This window comes from Talpa occidentalis, unplaced genomic scaffold, assembly GCF_014898055.3.
Source record: "Talpa occidentalis isolate TD23 unplaced genomic scaffold, MPIMG_talOcc4v2.1 talOcc4.4, whole genome shotgun sequence".
Taxonomy (NCBI): domain Eukaryota; kingdom Metazoa; phylum Chordata; class Mammalia; order Eulipotyphla; family Talpidae; genus Talpa; species Talpa occidentalis.
Genome location: NW_023604295.1, coordinates 95,710,094 through 95,725,671, shown reverse-complemented (window position 1 = coordinate 95,725,671; position 15,578 = coordinate 95,710,094). Strand labels below are relative to the sequence as shown.

The 15,578-nt window shown below is 40.1% G+C and overlaps 1 protein-coding gene across 6 annotated transcripts in view; it reads right to left on the bottom strand.

The window, feature by feature from the left end:
- Positions 1 to 15,578, bottom strand: part of TFDP2 (transcription factor Dp-2) — a 162,405-nt gene that overhangs the window by 28,822 nt on the left and 118,005 nt on the right. For 5 of the 6 annotated variants that reach the window (XM_054700763.1, XM_054700764.1, XM_037525856.2 and 2 more), the window contains 3 exons: positions 14,572 to 14,675; positions 6,318 to 6,439; positions 4,963 to 5,010 (listed from right to left, as the gene is read on the bottom strand). In XM_054700763.1, the coding sequence (XP_054556738.1) occupies positions 4,963 to 5,010; positions 6,318 to 6,439; positions 14,572 to 14,675 (274 nt within the window). The remainder of the gene's footprint in view (positions 1 to 4,962; positions 5,011 to 6,317; positions 6,440 to 14,571; positions 14,676 to 15,578) is intronic. The other variant, XM_054700765.1, reaches the window with a different exon arrangement.

Below are 15,578 nucleotides of genomic sequence, written 5' to 3'. Positions count from 1 at the left end.
GTATTAAAGTTCTTTTCCATTAAAGTCTTACATGTTTTGTGTTGATGTGGCAGGTAGAAGAACCTATTTAGAGCAGGCTGGTTTGGGGGTTCTAAGGTGCCCCTCTCCCTGCCCTGTAACAGTATGGGGCAGGAAATATATTAAATGAACTTGGAAAATCTTGTCAAACCAGATTAGGAAAAAGCTTTATGAAAGACTTCTAGGGACATGTGAAAATTATTTATGAGTCAACTAGAAGAGACTCCTATAGTTCAAGGATGGAAAAGTTAAAGCTTCAATGCTGACACAATCCCAAATATATGAAACCCATTAAATATGCTTAAATTCATGAGTTCATAATGGTATTTTTTTAAAGATTTACTTTTAAAATTTTATTTTATTTATGCATACAAGAGCTGGGGTGAGGCCAGAGGCGTGGGGGTTGAAAGGATTCACCAGAGACAGAGTGGGGCGCAGAACAGGCAGACTGACTGAAAAACACTGCTGAGGGGAGCAGCAGGGGAGATAGGAGAGGTCTCCTGTGCCATAAGGATTATGGCAGGGCATCGAACTCATGCTTCAGTGGCTGCGGATAGCTTCAGAATGCTGAGACTTAACCCTTTAGGCTACCAGGGAGACCCCATAATGGTATTTTTAAAAGGGAAGGCCTGTTCACCTTTGGAGGTAGTTAAAAACAAATTATCTTGAAAACTCGCTAAAAAGGGGAATGGATCAAGTTATTTATTCTGCTTTCAAATATGACTTGTACCTCCAGGAACAAGAAACACCTACTGCATTTCTCATTTGACAAGCAACAGCACAGTCCCACAAGTCATCTACCTCTCTATGTGATCAATCTAACTTAATGTAATATTGATGGAATCTTAGAGTAGAAAAATTTAGGATGGAAAGTGTCACAAGGACAAATGCCAGAGGTGAGGATAGGGATGATTAATAAATCTTAATTTAACCAGCCAGCTATGGAATGTTCCAGGAATCTCAGGTGGGGTCAGAAAAGATTATCAGCCAGAGGTGGGGGCAGAGAGGATTAACCCAATCTGACTCCAAGGTGATAATTTCCACAGCCATTCCATCCAAAAACATTATAAAAGAACACCCCTAGCCCTGGCAAAACACAGCTCTCCTTCTTTAAGACTCCCCGCCTGTGTCTATGCAGGCTTCCCTTTCTTAACGCTTTCCAAAATGGCAGCTTTCCTATCCGGCTATGTCTAAACAGGTGGCTCCTTCCTTATTCTTTCTTTTCTCAACAAACTTGCCAAGTGCTGATGAATGGGAACATCTGCTAAATTCTTTCTCAGAGGGACCCAAGAACCCCACGTTCCAAACTCCATCACCTGAACTCCATCAATAAAATCTAATTCAAGTCTTGTCTTAAATAATTCTTAAATTCAACCTCTTCTTTTTGTTCCCATTGCCCTAATTCTGGCCCTGATAATCTCTCTCAGGATATAACTAGAACCTGATAACAGTTTTCCTTTGTGCTGTCTAGAGGCTTTGCAATTCTTTACCCATGTGGTCATTAAGTGATTTTTCTACATAAATGCAATCATGACACTGGTTCTGTTTAAACTCAGTGGTGGCAATGGTAAGTACCTAGCGAATGGTGCCAGGCATTGTTCTAAGTAATTTCAATTTTTGAAAGAATCACCAATTCCCATTTGCTACATACATTTCCACACAAAGCTCACTCTTGCTGATCTGCTTATGGATTCTGGTGTATTTAGGTACTGTTATTCCTCTACCCTTTTGTGTCCGTGATCGAGACATCCTTCAATAAAAGATTTATAGGAGAGGGCCTCCATGGTGGCACAAGGGGTTAAAATGCAACCTATGAAGCTAACTGCAGCCACTGCAGCACGAGGCAGGAGTTCGATCCCTGGGCAAGGAGCAACCCACATGGTGCAGCAGACCTCTCCTGACCCGCCCGCTGCTCCCCTCAGCAGTGTATTTCGGTCCATCTGCTGGTTCTGTTCCCCTCTGTCTTTGATGAATCCTATCACTCCCCACCCCCGCACCTCTGGTCAGTACCCCAGTTCTTGTATGCATAAATAAATAAATCTTTGAAAAAAAAATCATTTACAGGAGGAAAACAAATGTTTAATAACATGTATGCCTTTTGCATAATGGGAGAGACCCAGAAAAATTGAGTAACTCACCCAAACAGCCTAAGCCACCCCCTAAAATAACATCGACTAGAGACAAAGGGTGAACAGGAAGCCAGTAAGGGAGATTACCAGAAAAGCAATGTAAACCCTTATTATGCAGATTTGTTATACCAGGGTTGTTATACAAATTTAAGTTGCACCCTCCTCCACTGATGAAAGATAATGGAGAAAGAAATCTGGCCATCCCTTCTTCCAGTATAGATACTGAGGGTTGACACCCTTACAAGTGGAGATTTTCCTTTATATATGTAAATGTATCTTATAAAAGAGTGCCCTCCACCCAGCTTTCACAGTCCCTCCTGTGTCTTATGTTTCCCCAAAATAACCAGCCTAAAATAACCCTTAAACTAAAGAAACACATTTGGGAGAGGCAAATTCTGTTCCTCTACCATACAAATGACTAGTCACACATATAATCAGTACTATTTAAGTAACAAGAGTAAATAAGAATTGCTAAATATAGGGTACAGGAGCTATGTTGAGAGAAATATGTTGTGCATGTGGGATTTATATTTACGCTAAGAATTGGATAATGGGTTAAAGTAAATAAAATTCTTAACTCAGGGCCTCCCTGGGGATGCAAGGGGTTAATCAGCACTATCAAGTTCCATCCTGGGCCAGGGAACTGACCCACACGGTGCAGCAGACCTCTCTTGTCTAGCTTTCTGTTTCCGCTTAGCAGTGTATTTCAGTAGATCCACCTGTTCTGCTCCCCACTCTGTCTCTGGTGAATCCTGTCACTCTCCGCACCTCTGGCCTATACCCCAGTTCTTATATGCATAAATAAAAATAAATCTTTAAAAAGTAAAATAAAATTCTCAACTCAGTGTTTACATAAAAGCCAGGGACTAAGCAGGACTGTTGTTTTTCGTATAATTATAGGCCTTTCTTTTTTTCTAAGGGAGCAAAAAGATAATAGTTTGGGCTGATCACTTGCCTAATTTGTTCTCTATAGTTATACACAGATAATATTTAAAGAAACTAAATACACTGCTTAAATAGGAACTAGACATTTAGTAACTATTAAAAGCTGATAAGCATATTCCTGAACAAAGATATAAGACTACATATGAGTTTTATAACATCTGGTGGCACAAGGACAAGTTTCAGCACTATGAAGCTATCAGCAGCCACTGCAGAGGAGTTCAATCCCTGGCAGGCCAGGAAGCTAACCCACATGGTGCAGCAGACCTCTCCTGTCTTGCTCGCTGCTTCCCCTCAGCAGTGTATTTCAGTAGATCCATCTGTTCTGCTCCCCACTCTGTCTCTGGTGAATTCTCTCACCCCCTATACCTCTGGCCTACACCCCAGTTCTTGTATGCATAAATAAATAAATAAATGAAAACACACATCCAGGTCTCCAGAGCCTATTCACTTTTATTTCAGAATGAATTCTAACTGAATTTATTCTATTTCAGACTGAAGCCATGCAGCTTCTCAGTGCACAGCAAATCAGAGCTAGCAAAGCGAAGTAGAAGTGGAAAAGACAGAAAACAAGTGTATCAAGAGCAGATGACTGAACAGGGGAAAGAAACTAAAACACCTTTGAAAAAAGGAATGACAAAATCTTAGAATCATAATAAAATTGAAAAAAAAATAGCTGGCAAACATACTATTTTGTTCAAAATAGTAACAATCTTATAGAATTCAACTGCCCCTGGTGGGGCTTCTTGTCCTATTTAAACAAAATACAACTTAGTATCAACCCAGTATAGTGGCTTGCATGGAATAATGAATTTAAGTTTTTTTCTTTTTTTTTTTTTTTTAAAGATTTATTTATTTATTTATTTATTTATTTATACAAGCACTGGGTACAGTCAGAAGCGCGGGAGGGTGAGAGAATTCACCAGAGCCAGAGCGGGGAGCAGAGCAGGCAGAAGGACCGAAGGACACTGCTGAGGGGAGCAGCGGGCGGCAGGAGAGGTCTGCGCGCCATGTGGGACCCTCCTCTGGTGGCCGGGGAGCACCCGGGGATCGAACCAGCACTGCAGAGGCTGTGGGCAGCTTCGCAACCCAGTGCTCAACCGCTGCGCCACCGGGGAGGCCCAATGAATTTAAGTTTAATGAATGATCTTAATGTGATAGTTTTTAATCCTGAGTTACTGACTTGGCAGCCCTGATATTTTATTTAACAGACCACAGTTGGTTCTGATGCACTAGAACTGAGAACCACTCTAACAGTCAGGGAAGTTTTATTATGCGCCACAGATCATTTAACCAAGAGTGAGAATTTATTATGATCTTTAAATGTGTTCAATAAAACTTGCTTGTAAAAACTTTGGGCATGTGGGACTAATGTGGAATATTCATTTTGGCAGAAAAGTTCAGCTTCCAAAAGGAGGAAGGTCCATGATACTCTGCCAATAGCCAAACTACTCATAGGGCCATTTCTTTTGAAGCCAAACAAATATAATAAATTTAGTATACTTAATATGTTAATTCTGTAACATAATTTAGTATAGTAGAATATTTATAATAATTTAGTATAATAAATTTAATAATATAATTTATGAAAATAAACGACATAGAGGCAGCTCTCCTGCCCACCTGTGACTATGCTGGTGCCTCTCTTTTGCTTTCTCCTTTTCCTAGTAAACCTATCCTTTTAAAATATAAAAACAAACAAACAAAAAACCTAAGTGAAGTACAGTACTCAATAGGGAGCGAAATAATGGCAGAAAGTCAAAGTTAAATAAAGTTTGGTGCAGGAAAACATCTCATCACCTAACCTGGAGTTGAGTCTAGTCAGGAAACCCTCTATGTAGTACCATGTGCCAAACAAAGTAATTATACTCACCTTTCTGAAAAATCAGAGTCTATAAATTCTCTAGCCCGTTTTCTATCACTACAAAGAAAAAAAAGATAGCACAAAAAGAACACAAAAAGTTATAAATATAACTCATTTCATAAGTAATTTATTGTATCGTGTCTAATTCCACAATGAATATGACTAACCACAAAAACTAACCAACACGAAAGACATATAAAAAAATTAAAATTAAAATTTTATCACAGGGCCAAGAAATTATAACATCATAGTCACTGCTTGAAAAGAACTCAATGAAACTTTGGGGGGTAAATATTGCAGATTCACAAAAGAGAAGGCACAGAAAAGTTTTAATCATGCTGATGGTAGACAAAACAACAACAACAACCACCACCAGATAATCATACTAGCACCGATATAAAGCCTCCCTAGAGCTGAAAAATATCTAAACCCTGGTCATCTCTAAAGTGGATCAACACTGTTGGCATAGGCTTGACTTTCATGTTATAGTCTCTAAGAGCTAGACTGAAATCCAAGGTTGACTTTTAGTGCTACATGAGAATGATCTTAAGAAGAGAATATAAGCTATGGGCTCTGAGTGGCCGTGTCATTATGTCTCATTTGATAACAGAAAAGGAGCTACACATGTGAAACTTGGACTCACAACTGTAAGTCAGTGAACTGCCAGTGCCACATGACACCATGGAAGTAGCTTCTAAAGTGAAAAAAATGACTGACATTTTAAGTCATTTTACTATTTCTTTTTCTTACGGAAAGATAAGATTCTAAAATGGTGAAGAGGGGAGCAAGGCTGGGTAGGGTCATTTTATAGGCAGGCATGAATGGGCAAAGATTTGATGCTAAAAGTGGCAAATGACTGACATAGAAGGGATATTGACTTAGTTGCCTGATATTTAAAAAGAATCAAGAGGAAAATCAATAAAGAATTTAAAATATTGAATGTTTAAGTCACTTATTCTGTGTTCCTTTTCTGGCTCTAAGGATATAAGAATCCACGGGAGAAATTCTCTATGTAGCCAACCCTTAGCTTCTAACTCTTATGATTGTCAAAACAATATAAAGTACAGTTTTTACACGTCCAAGACAGCTAAATGTCATAATAAGTAATTTTCTTTCAGAATTGAAAAAGTCAGAAGATTCGGGTATAAGTTATTGTACTGCTTTCCCCACCTTTTTAAAAATGGTTGCTTCAGAAATGACCTATCTAAGATAGAGAGTAAAAAAGGTGATTGAAAAGGGAACATGTTCGTTTTTAAGAACTAGATTAGTGTACAATAAAAAATGGGAGACAAGATAGCAAGAGAAAAAAGTCAGAACTTAAAAAAAAAAAGTTTCAAAACCAGTAACTGCCACAACACCCTTACCCTGGGACCCAGCCAGCAGCTTCTGCGATGTGTGTCTGAGTAACCATTGCTGGTGCAGGGGTGTATGGACTCCCGATCAGAACACTTCCTGAACTGCTTAGTCTCTGTGGTGTGCTTATAATCTGAAAAGTTAGGACAAAGAAAATAACATTATTAGTCATTAAGAAAAACCCACAAAGAAAGAAAAAGGAGGGCCTCCCTGGTGGCGCAAGAGGTTAAGCACCACACTATGAAGCAATCCGCAGCCTCTGCAGCATGAGTTCGATCCTCGGCAAGCCAGGGAGCAACCCACATGGCGCAGCAGACCTCTCCTGACTTGCCCGCTGCTCCCCTCAGCAGTGTATTTCAGTAGATCTTCCTGTTCCCTGATCAGTCTCTGGTGAATCCGCCCACTCCCTGCATCTCTAGCCTGTACCCCAGCTCTTGTATGCATAAATAAATAAAATCTGTAAAACGAAAAAGGAAAAAAAAGCCCACAGGCAGAAAGTATGTTGATTGCTAACCTCACAGAAGGAAAAAACCTCACTGCCTAAAATGTACTTAATACCAATCATCTGAAAACATGCAATACCTGATTCATTTCTATCCTAGCCTCTTTAAACACAAGCATCCTGAATTCTGACTTGTGGTCACAATGCAGGTTTCAGTAAACAAACAGCAATTTGGAAGGACTGAGTAGGTAACTGACAATATTTTAAAAATCAGGAAAAGGGGAAAAAAAGCTTTCCTTGAAATTATGGAACCCAATGGAAGCCAAGTTTGATTTAGTAGAACAAGGATAAGAGTGAATCAGATCTTCACAGACCAAAATAAAATAAATGAGAAGATGCTATACAGCTTGCAGATACAATTTTCTTTCTTTTTTTTTTTAAGATTTATTTTATTTATACAAGAGCTGGGGTATAGGCCAGAGTCGCGGGAGGGTAAGAGGATTCACCAGAGACAGAGCGGGGAGCAGAACAGACAGACTGAAGAAATACACTGCTGAGGGGAGCAGCGGGTGCAACAGGAGAGGTCTGCCATGCCATGTGGGATTCTCCCTGGCCAGCCGGGAATCGAACCGGTGCTGCAGAGGCTGCAGACAGCTTCACAGTGCTGCACTCAACTCGCTGTGCTACCGGGGGAGGCCCTCTTTCTTTTTTCTTTTTTCTTTTTTTTTTTTTATAGAGGCATGTTTTTCTTTATTTATTTGTTTTGCTTGCTTGTTTGTTTTGTTTATACATGCACTGGGTACAGTCAGAAGCGCGGGAGGGCGAGAGAATTCACCAGAGCCAGAGCGGGGAGCAGAGCAGGCAGAAGGACCGAAGTACACTGCTGAGGGGAGCAGCGGGCGGCAGGAGAGGTCTGCACGCCATGTGGGACCCTCCTCCGGTGGCCGGGGAGCAGCCGGGGATTGAACCACCGCCGCAGAGGCCGCAGGCAGCTTCGCAACCCAGCGCTCTACCGCTGCGCCACCGGGGAGGCCCCCTTTCTTTTTTTTTAAGAGTATTTCTTCATACCATTAAGTATTCTTCAAAGACATTTTAAAAATAGTAACATTCCAGCACCATGTGGATTTATTATTCCCTATTCTTAGGTGTATGTGGATATTCAGTTGTTCAATATTATAAATAAAGCTGTGAGAAATATTTTTACATAATCATCTTGGCTTTAATTTCTATTTCCTAAAGATAGATTCCAGAAAAGGAATTAATGGAACTAAGGATATACCCTTTTTTAAAAAGCTCCTTGATATGTATTACCAATTTTTATCAAATCTACATCTTACAATTTTCATTGTAAGACTCCCCCCAAAATGTTATAATAATTAACACAAAAAGCAATTAGGCTTTCTAGTACTATCTTTTAAAGCATCTTCATTCAAAAAATAACAGCATGCTTCAGTGACCTGGGTATGAATGAAATAGGATTGGCTCCATGTGGATAAGCAGTGAAAGGGCTATTGGTCACAAAGTTTTTTCTATTTTTCTAGAGAGCTTTGAAATTTTCCTAATATCAAGGTTTTGTTTAAACCTCAATTAAGAGAGAAAGTAATGTATGTTGACAAGATGTAATTTTAAAATGACAGTTCTTAAAACAAAAGAAATAGCTCATTTTCTACTTCCATAAGTCAAAATGCTTATTAATTCTTGTCACCCTGATCAAATGAAACCTGTATCTGCAGCTGGGTCTAAGATGAGTCATTAATTTAGCTGTAACTTGTGCCATACTGAACCAAGAAGCAGCATTCACCAGCATTCAAAATCAGACTGTTACTGAAGCCAGATCAGCACCCATTCATTTACTAAATATTTAAGAACTTTACCTTCTTTGTGTGTTTAGCATTACACCAATTTGGAACTAGGGAGATGCTACTATATATGAATGTTTAGGATATAATTTTAGTAACTTAATTTTTTTTTTTTAAAAGAACCCTTTTTCTTTTTTAAAGATTTATTTATTTATACAAGAGCCAGGGCACAGGCCAGAGTCGCAGGAGGGTGAGAGAATTCACCAGAGACACAGCGGGGAACAGAACAGGCAGACTGACGAAATACACTGCTGAGGGGCGCAGCGGGCGCGACAGGAGAGGTCTGCCACGCCATGTAGGACCCTTGCCGGCCGGCCGGGATTGAACCGGCACTGCAGAGGCTGCACAGCTTCACAGCGCTGTGCTCAACTGCCTGCACCACCAGGGGAGGCCCAGTAACTTAATTCTAAAGTAAAGAAATAAAATATAAACAAAAGATGACAAACACTGACAAATGTCTAGAGAATTCTGATTCTCTACAACATACCAAGGACTATTAAATAAGGAATTCAGAAGCTTGCGTCATGAGAAAATATGAACATGTTCATACCTCTTACCCCTCACACATCCCACCTCACCTCTACTTGAGTGTAAAATCTTTTTTTTTTTTTAAAAGATTTATTTATTTATACAAGAACCGGGGTACAGGCCAGATGTGCAGGAGAGAGAGAGGATTCACCAGAGACAGAGTGGGGAACAGAAGAGGCAGACTGATTAAAATACACTGCTGAGGGGAGCAGCATGCAAGACCGGAGAGGTCTGCCATGCCATGTCAGTATGTCCCCGGCCGGCTAGGATCAAACCCACACTGCAGACGATGCGGACAGCTTCACAGCACTGTGCTCAACTGCCTGTGCCACCAGGGAGGCCCTTGAGCGTAAAATCTTTAAGGGTAAGAGAGGGTGTTTGCAGGGTCTCAGCACAGTACAAAGAGACAGTTCTAAGAAGGTGCAATAAATTTTCAACAAACTGAGACAAGACTCAGCTTTGAAAATGTTGGGGGGAAAGCAGCTTCTGTTTTCATTAATATGCTTAAAAGATTTGGGTCTCCCTGGTGGTGCAGCGGGTTAAGCGCAGCACTGTGAAGTTGTCCGCAGCATCTGCAGCGCGGGATTGATTCCCGGCCGGCCAGGGAGATCCCCAAATGGCATGGCAGACCTCTCCTGTCACGCCTGCTGCTCCCCTCAGCAGTGTATTTCCGTCGTCTACCTGTTCTGCTCCCCGCTCTGTCTCTGGTGAATCCTCTCACCCTGCCACTCCTCTGGCCTATACCCCAGCTCTTATATAAAAATAAATAAATCTTAAAAAAAAAATATGCTTAAAAGATTTATGTAAAATCTGAAAATTTACAGAAAATACACTATAAAAGACATAGTTCCCTAGGGCCTTGCTGGTGGTGCAAGGGGTTATGTCTCAGCACTATGAAGCTATCCACAGCCACAGCAGCACCAGTTCCATCCCTGGCCAGGGAGCAGACCTCTCCTGTCTCACCTGCTGCTCCCCTCAGTAGTATATTTTAGTAGATCTGCCTTTTTTGTTCCCCACTCTGTCTGTTGTGAATCCTCTCATTCCCCACACCTCTGGCCTACACTGTAGCTCTTGTATGCATAAATAAATTAATCTTTGGGGGAAAAAAAGACAGTTCTCTCACCAATCACTCTATAACTCTTCAAACGGCCTCGATCCTGCTAACTTTGATTGAGTATGACAGCTTAAGAAGGAAAGTTTGAATATTTGATCAGCATGATCTGCTCTATTCCTAGAAGTTTGCACAAAGAAGTTCTAATCATTGCCACCTATTCCTGAAACAGACTGCATTACTGCTGCAGTATTATCACGAAGGGGTTTTTTATTTATTACAGTAGTCTTTCAGGCTTGCTGTTACCTGATTTAAAGGGCTTTGTAGGGAAAACAAAAAAAAAAAAAGGAAAAAGGAAACAAATCAGAAAATCTGCTTATCTTTATTGAGAATGACCTTGGCAACAAATTGCTGTGTTCTGGTTTATTTTTTTCCTTAATGTCAGATTGCCAGTGATACTGTCTGCTGATCTGAGCGTGATTAGTAATACTCTGTTCTCTGAGTACAAGACCTGGTACATAATAAATCCTTAGTAAACATTTCCTGTATGACAAACTGGAGAGATGATATACTTCAATTGGAAAGACAAGACAGAAATTCATGTGCAATGCACAAAGTTCCTAAACTAGGACAGTGACAGCCTCGGGAAACAAAACCAACGGAAAAAATCAACTGAACTCGATCGACCACTGAATGTGGGAAAATTAATTTTTACAGGTGATGAGTCAAACATGCTTTATAAAATTAAACCTTAATTTTGAAATCCCAAATTCAAATTAGAGGAATTACTTCAAATATCCCCTTGATCTGATCAGAAAAATGAACATTTAAATTTCAGAACCCCCTTCCCACAAGGAAACCCAGACATCCTTAATTTAAATATAATCATGTGGTTTATTTGAAAACAGATTACATTAGGTGATGAATCTCTTTTTTGAAGATTTTCTGTCCTCAATATATCTTAGGTACTACTGCCATCTACAGTAAGAAAAATCAAGAGAGCTTCTGTACCGAGGGAAAAAGAACCTATACGAAGTCTTACAGGCTTTGATTATTTGACAAAATTTTAGTTTTCACTATAAGAAACACGCAGCTTTTAACCATGTTAAAATAAAGATAATCGCTAGATTATTTTGTATACATACAACCAGACACCTGTAAGAAAAGGGGAAGTATCCCAAACAAAAATGTAACATTACTGCCAAACTAGTTTCTATAAACACAGAGAACAACTTTTTTTCTTGGAGTCTTTTGAAATTTCTATCTGGGCCTCCCTGGCGGTGCAAGGGGTTGAGCAGAGCACTGTGAAGCTGCTTGCAGCTGCTGCAACACAAGTTCAATCCCCAGCTGGCCAGGGAGCTACCCACATGGCGCAGACCTCTCCTGTCTCGCCCACTGCTCCCCTCAGCAGTGTATTTTCCCGCAGCCTGCATGTTCTGTTCCCCACTCTGTCTCTGGAGAGAATCTTCTGACACACACCCCTTCCCCCCGCACCTCTGGCCTGTACCCCAGTTCTTGTGTGCATAAATAAATAAATCTTTAAAAAAAAATTAAGGGCCTCCCTGGTGGTGCAGGCACTTGAGCGCCACACTGTGAAGCTGTCCACAGCCTCTATAGCGCGGGTTCGATCCTGGCCGGCCAGGAGAATGCCACATGGAGCAGCAGATCTCTCCTGCCTTGCCTACTGCTCCCTTCAGCAGTGTATTTCATCAGTCTGCCTGCTCTGTCTCTGGTGAATTCTCTCACTCTCACATGCATCTGGCCTGTACCCCGGTTCTTGTATAAAACTAAATAAATCTTTAAAAAAAAAATTAAGATCTGACTTCCAAAGAGAAATTTTATGTTAAAAGGGTAAGTAGAGAAAGAGGACTAAATAAGCAAGAATTTTCTAATTAGGCAAAAATATTTAAAATCCATGGAAGGTGAGGGGACAATACTCAAAAAAGACAAGCAAGAGGAGAAATGGCTTTAATTAAAAAACTGACTCCTGCCCAAGAACTCAAAATTGCAAAAAAGCACCTCAGAATAAGGGAGACAAATTTAGTTTGGGCTGGCCTGGTTAGGAGAGTCCCAAATCACCTGTCCTTCTCTGACCTTTGTCTCACTGATTCTGAGCTTTGCATTGTACTGGGTGACTATTGATAGCACACATAACTCCTTATCATTGTGAGAACCGAAGGGTATCAAGGTTTACGACGCATACTTTAGGTCAAGCTGACAATCGGGAGAAAAATTATGTGTCCCTATGAGAAATTCAATTGGAGCCACAGAAGCATTACTAAAAAAAAGCAATAGGAAATGGTCTCTCAAGAAAGAGGAGTACTATCAAGGGTCAAACTCACAAAAGTTTGGTATATTTGTTTAATTTTGATGTTTACATAATCACACTTCATAATACAGACTTTGAAGTTAGGTGCCTTATCTCATTTGTAGCTACTGTAGTGGTTGGTGAAGGGAGATGCTTTGCTTAGCAAATGTTTGGATATATACCCTGAACTACCTTGAAATGGGAACACTTACCTGAGCATCTCTATGAGGTTTGCAGTCAGATTACATTCTTCACATACTTAAATAATTGTGTAAGATCTTTAGCATGAATTCTGCAGATGGTTAACAGTCTTCAAATGATCAAGAAAAATGTCATCTAGAATGTCTTAAAATCTTAAAGACTTTCTGAAACCATTATGTTAAAAGGTATTTCTGTCTAAATATGTTTTTCATTTAACAATACATAGTCCATAGCAATGTACATTATGGACAAAATTTGTCCTTATTCCTCTATAGATAAGAAGACATAAGCACTGATGATGAAGAATCACTGTGTAAGTGTTTGTGTATTTTTGCTAATGGTGGGTGATGCCATTTAAATCACTTATAGTTTTAGAGTAGCTACATGCAACTTTGTTTAAAAATAAGCTTCTAGAAAAGTACTGTACACTCAAACCCTAGTATAATTAATGAATCCCTTTAGAGAAATACTTATTTTCCATTTCATTTATTTACTTTTTAAAAAGATTTATTTTTATTTATGCATACAAGAGCTGGGGTGTAGGCCAGAGGTGTGTGAGAGGATTCACAAGAGATAGAGTGGAGAGCAGAACAGGTGTATCCACAGAAATACACTGCTGAGGCGAGCAGCAGGTGAGGCAGGAGAAGTCTGCTGCACCATGTGGATCACCTCCTTGGCCAGGGATCAAACTCATGCTGCAGTGGTTGGAGATACAGCTTGATAGTGCTGAGACTTTAACCCCTGTGGCACCAGGGAAGCCCTATGAAACGACATAGCACTTTTTTTTTTTTAAGGCATGTTTTATTTATTTATTTATTTATTTGTTTGTTTGTTTTGTTTATACATGCACTGGGTACAGTCAGAAGCGCAGGAGGGTGAGAGAATTCACCAGAGCGGGGAGCAGAGCAGGCAGAGGACCGAAGTACACTGCTGAGGGGAGCAGCGGGCGGCAGGAGAGGTCTGCGCGCCATGCGGGACCCTCCTCCGGTGGCCGGGGAGCAGCCGGGGATCGAACTGGCGCCGCAGAGGCCGCGGGCAGCTTCGCAACCCAGCGCTCAACCGCTGCGCCACCGGGGAGGCCCGACATAGCACTTTTTCCCAAATGTCCTTTCATGGAATAAATAGTTCCAGATACAGATTAGCTGTTGGATCAGTTTCAATTTATATGGACATAATTTAGGGCAGTAGAGTATATTTTATAAGAAAAAGAAAAAAGGAGGAGAATGAAACAACAGATTTCAAATCAACTTAATTAACCAAGAAAAGCTTCACAGAGCACAAAAACTTTTTAATATTACAAATCCTGAATCCACAAATTCAGTACATGAAAATGTATTGAAGAGCACGGCTTTTCTTTTTCTCAAGCCATAATCAGTTACATTTAGAGGAAAACAACACCTTCTAAAAAAGTAATTGCAATAAGAAATTAACTGGTATATTTGAGCAAACATCTTTTTTTTTTTTTTTAAAGATTTATTTATTTATTTATACAAGCACTGGGTACAGTCAGAAGCGCGGGAGGGTGAGAGAACTCACCAGAGCCAGAGCGGGGAGCAGAGCAGGCAGAAGGACCGAAGTACACTGCTGAGGGGAGCAGCGGGCGGCAGGAGAGGTCTGCACGCCATGTGGGACCCTCACCCGGCAGCCGGGGATCGAACTGGCGCTGCAGAGGCTGCGGGCAGCTTCGCAACCCAGCGCTCAACCACTGTGCTACCGGGTAGGCCCTTGAGCAAACATCTTGAGTACAAATAGTCTTTAAATTATTCTTGCCTACACCTGAAACTTCTATGTTATAGTGCAATGCTACTGCAATTAAAAATAAAATTGGTCTTGCCTAAGTAAAGTTTCAAATCCTAAGATTAGATAGCTTTCTTACCATTTGGGGTCCAACATTCACATTTATTGGTCCTAAGGTTTTTGGTAAAATCTTTGTCGGTGAGTTGGTGCTGGAAACTGGAAATGCAACAAATGAAATGTTACCTGAAATGAGATAAAAGCACTAGGTTACTGTTCTGCAATATCAAATCCACCTTCTACCATCTAAGCATCCATGTACTAACTCCAATTTTTTTTTTTTGCTTACATGATTTATAATTATCTGAAGAAATAAGTCAAACAAGAAACATTACTGAAAAGTGATACTAATGATTAATTTTATTGTAGTGAATACAATTAGTTCTGCTAAACAGGAAATCTATAAAATAAATAGTTCAGCCTGACAGTTAACTACGAACTTTTAGTTGGTTTTTTGAGGAAAAAAATATTTAGAGACTACATAATGCAAGTCATAGTTTATACCAAAGTTGAGCGAGATCTTCATGAGACATAGAAAAACACAGGAAATAGGACATGAAAATAAATACCAGAACTTTTTAAAAGTACAGTACAAAATATACATAAAAAAGTTAACAAGTTTCCAAAATGCTGAGTTGGTATTTCTTTTTAGATGTTATTATAATAGAAAAAAAATGATGAAAGCGTGTTACTGATTTTGGAAATTGTGGGACCAACAGTTTTCAAGTGATTTCAACACTTCAAAATTCAAGTTAAAATAACAAAGTGCTGGGGCCTCCCTGATGGTGCAAGGGATTAAGATGCAGCACTATGAAGCTATCAGCAGCCGGCCAGGGAGCTACCCACATGGCGCAGCAGACCTCTCCTGTCTTGTCCGCTGTTCTCCTCAGCAGTGTGTATCAATCAATCCGCCTGTTTTGTTGTCCACTCTGATGAATCCTCTCACCCCCCCACCCTCTGGCCTGTACCCCAGTTTGTATATGCATAAATAAATAAATCTTTAATAAAATAAAATAGCAAAGAGCTATCCCTCAAGCAAAAAGCCAACCAATAATTTTCTGAACTATTATATTAACTACTTAACTCCTC